Below are 3481 nucleotides of genomic sequence, written 5' to 3' on the forward strand. Positions count from 1 at the left end.
CCCCCCCCCCCCCCGAAGCACGAATGTCTAGCAGCTAAAAAAAGGATATAAACAGAAATAAACAGAGATTCAAATAAATTAAAACGTGGAATCAGAACTTTTACAGAATTTAAAAAACGTGACACAGCTAAAGATCTGTTCATATTCAAATTTTGCAGAGTCATCTGTGACTATTTTGTTTCATAATTAATATGAATTAACACATTAGGTGTGTGCCGTGATTGGTCAACGCTTTGGGAGAATTGGCTTAGTGAGTAAAAACTGTGGCGTCACATTTACGTCACACGTCGCGAGCCAGATGAAACTCACTAAAAAACATAAATGATACTATTCACACAAAAGCACGTCTGCCACACGCGCTCTGACAGCTAAAGGTTGGTTCATACCTGAGTTATGAAAGTAAAGGATTTGTTTTATCATAATCAGATAATGTTCAGGGCTACTTTAATATAACTTCCATACTGTATCCAAAGGGTTTCTTCATATAAATATGATTTGAGAGGTATTTTTAGGTAGTTTGCGTTTCAAAAAGCAGGCAAAGAAATTAAAAGATGTATTTCTATTGTCGGCGTAAAATGATGGAAGATACATTTTTAAATGTGCACCTCTTTTGTGGTTTGTGATGCTATTTGTGAGGGTTTTTTATTCCCTTTTACTACGAGGTGGTACTTATTAAATACGCACATATACACCGATTGTTGAATACTCAGGTTTTATCGCGACACAAATCTGACGCAATAAAAAAAAATAAAACAATATCGAGATTAACTCGTTGATCTTGTCGGAAAAATAAGTAAAAATACGTGTTCCTCAGTTTGACAGGTGACAGCAACACAGAAAAACATATCTGTGAACCATTTATTTTGTTTGTAAGTTACAAACCACAAGTATCCTTCTTCATTTTCATACACTATTTCCTCAATTATTCCTTTAGTACGGATGTCAACAAGGCACTTTAATTTAATTTCATGGGAGCTATTAATGGATAATTTACCCCCCTAATCTTTGAAGAAAGACATAAAAAAATATTGTATATAGAACAGTTCATTCGTTTATTATGTATCTATTTATTTAGCCATCACAATCTGCTGAATCGATATATTATTAAGAGTTTTTCGATAAGGTGTTTCTTGGCATGTGTGGGCAGTGAAATAAGGCTGGCTCCATGGTGATGCGTTCAGGTTCACATTACTAATGTGATCTTTGTTAACATAGAAATCTCAGAGACATTACTGTTCACAGTGTTTGATCAACTCATCATGGCTTCTCACCACGGACCGGGCGATGGCTTCATTCACACTTCAGTGAATCAGGACTGTAGGCCCGCTGGTTTCCTCTGAACGTAACGCGCCGCAGCCTGCACAGCTCAGTTCTATCCATCTGCCAGCTGAGTCATCCCTTCCTTACTAGGGGGGTTCTATAGCTTGCGTTCTCCGGCGATGATGCTCTGGTAGATACTGTCTGTTAGAGGAATGTAGCTCTCCTGCGAGTAGTCCAACACATAGAGAAGATCACAGATGGTCGCGGGGTTGAAGCCGCTCTGAACCAGATGGAACTTCTGCTGCTTGAAGGTGCTCGTCATTTCCATCTCCTCCTAAAGGAAAGAAACATGAACACTTTAAACATGAACTGTCAAATGTTTTGTTGAACATTCCAGTTGGGGCCTACAGTGATCTATCTACAGTAACTACTTCCTCATTGCTCATAGCTGTGCGTGCCGTCAGAGCATGCTGGCTCTAAGTCTGTGCACACATTAGCTGTGTTAGAATCGTTCCCTATCTCAGAAATAGTTCCCTATATAGTGTGTTCACAGTAAAAGCTCTGTTGTTGCTGCTGACAGACTCAGATTATTATTCTAAGTGTGTGACAACATTATGGGATGGACCCCTACAGGGATAGACCTTTTAGTTAAAGAGTAAGATCCTTTTAGTTTAACATGAAACAGAAATCACCATCACCAAACCCACCAGACTCCATGTAAATAATCACTACTTTTAGCTTGTATAGAGCAGCATATCTCCACCAGACTCCATGTAAATAATCACTACTTTTAGCTTGTATAGAGCAGCATATCTCCACCAGACTCCATGTAAATAAGCACTACTTTTAGCGTGTATAGTGCAGCATATCTCCACCAGACTCCATGTAAATAATCACTACTTTTAGTGTGTATAGAGCAGCATATCTACACCAGACTCCATGTAAATAATCATTAGTTTTAGCTTGTATAGAGCAGCATATCTCCACCAGACTCCATGTAAATAATCACTACTTTTAGTGTGTATAGAGCAGCATATCTCCACCAGACTCCATGTACATAATCACTACTTTTAGCATGTATAGAGCAGCATATCTCCACCAGACTCCATGTACATAATCACTACTTTCAGTGTGTATAGAGCAGCATATCTCCACCTGTAAATGGGTGAATTAAAGGTTTATTTCACTAAAGACCAGAGATGTTAGACAGACCAAGAGTCTTCTGTCGACTGTGATAGACGGGTGTTTTACAGTGATAAAAGTCATGTTTATTTCCTCCATGTATCTGTGGTGTAGCCAGACCTATCTCCACAGGGCTCTGGCAGATAGACTCAAACCTTTATTCTGGACTATGCATCTTCCCATTGCACAGACTATATTTTCTTTAAATTCTGCACTCAATCCATTCAGCCACCTTTTTCTGATGCTAAACAGTTATTATGTAGATATTTGTTTCTGTTTCTGGTTTTAATTTGTTGGTTGTTCCTATTAATGATGAATATTTTTGTTTGTTTATGTATGCAACATTCACTAAGGCAAATTCCATGTAAGTGTAACTCACTGGGGTGCGGTTACACATTCCACCAGCTGAGGTCAGTGGTGTCAGCCTAAGTCTGTTCTGTCCCTGATGGATGGAAACTACACTATAGTCCTCTAGTGAAGAACATTCATCAATAAAATCCAGAAGTAGAACCAGCGAATCAGCATTAGGGCTGGGTATCATTCAAATGTTTTCTATACCGGTACCAAAACCATGACTGGGACTTTGATACCTGGTCCAAATACTTCCAGTGATTACCCTCTCCTGTGATTTCCTGATGTCTTCCACCTGTCTCCCAGCTTTTGTGTCAGCTGCCTCTTGTTACCTCGTTACCCTCTGGATTTAGTCTTTGTGTCCCTTTGTCCGCGGTCAGATCATTGTAGTGATACGCGTACTGTTTTGTTAGGGTCCCTGGGTCATGTTAATGGTCCGGTGTTTACTGTTTTTACTTGTACATTTTTTCTGGTCCTGTTTTCCCCCTGCTTGTTTCCAGGACTTTTTGTTTTTGTGCATGTCTGGATTCATCAAATCATCAAAACTACCTTCAGTTCCGCCTCTAATTTTGGGTCTACTATTCAACAACCTTCATAACATGGTCTCCCCGTTCCTTACCCGAGACTCTACGCCTGACTGTCCCTGGTCCCCCTGTTCCTTACCCGAGACTCTACGCCTGACTGTCCC

At 39.8% G+C, this 3481-nt stretch overlaps 1 protein-coding gene and 1 long non-coding RNA gene across 3 annotated transcripts in view; one reads left to right on the forward strand and one right to left on the reverse strand.

Moving 5' to 3' along the window:
* Positions 1-3481, reverse strand: part of slc27a6 (solute carrier family 27 member 6) — a 47857-nt gene that overhangs the window by 25833 nt on the left and 18543 nt on the right. Inside the window, exon 10 of one of the 2 annotated variants that reach the window (XM_034896598.1) lies at positions 1382-1594. In XM_034896598.1, the coding sequence (XP_034752489.1) occupies positions 1418-1594 (177 nt within the window). In that variant the 3' untranslated portion in view covers positions 1382-1417. Of the gene's footprint in view, positions 1-1164; positions 1595-3481 lie in introns of those variants that run through there. The other variant, XM_034896596.1, reaches the window with a different exon arrangement.
* Positions 1756-3481, forward strand: part of LOC117959449 — an 8471-nt gene continuing 6745 nt past the window's right edge. Inside the window, exons 1-2 of the long non-coding RNA XR_004659939.1 lie at positions 1756-1812; positions 3100-3106. This is a non-coding gene — a long non-coding RNA (uncharacterized LOC117959449). The remainder of the gene's footprint in view (positions 1813-3099; positions 3107-3481) is intronic.

This window comes from Etheostoma cragini, chromosome 16 (assembly GCF_013103735.1).
Source record: "Etheostoma cragini isolate CJK2018 chromosome 16, CSU_Ecrag_1.0, whole genome shotgun sequence".
NCBI lineage: Eukaryota > Metazoa > Chordata > Actinopteri > Perciformes > Percidae > Etheostoma > Etheostoma cragini.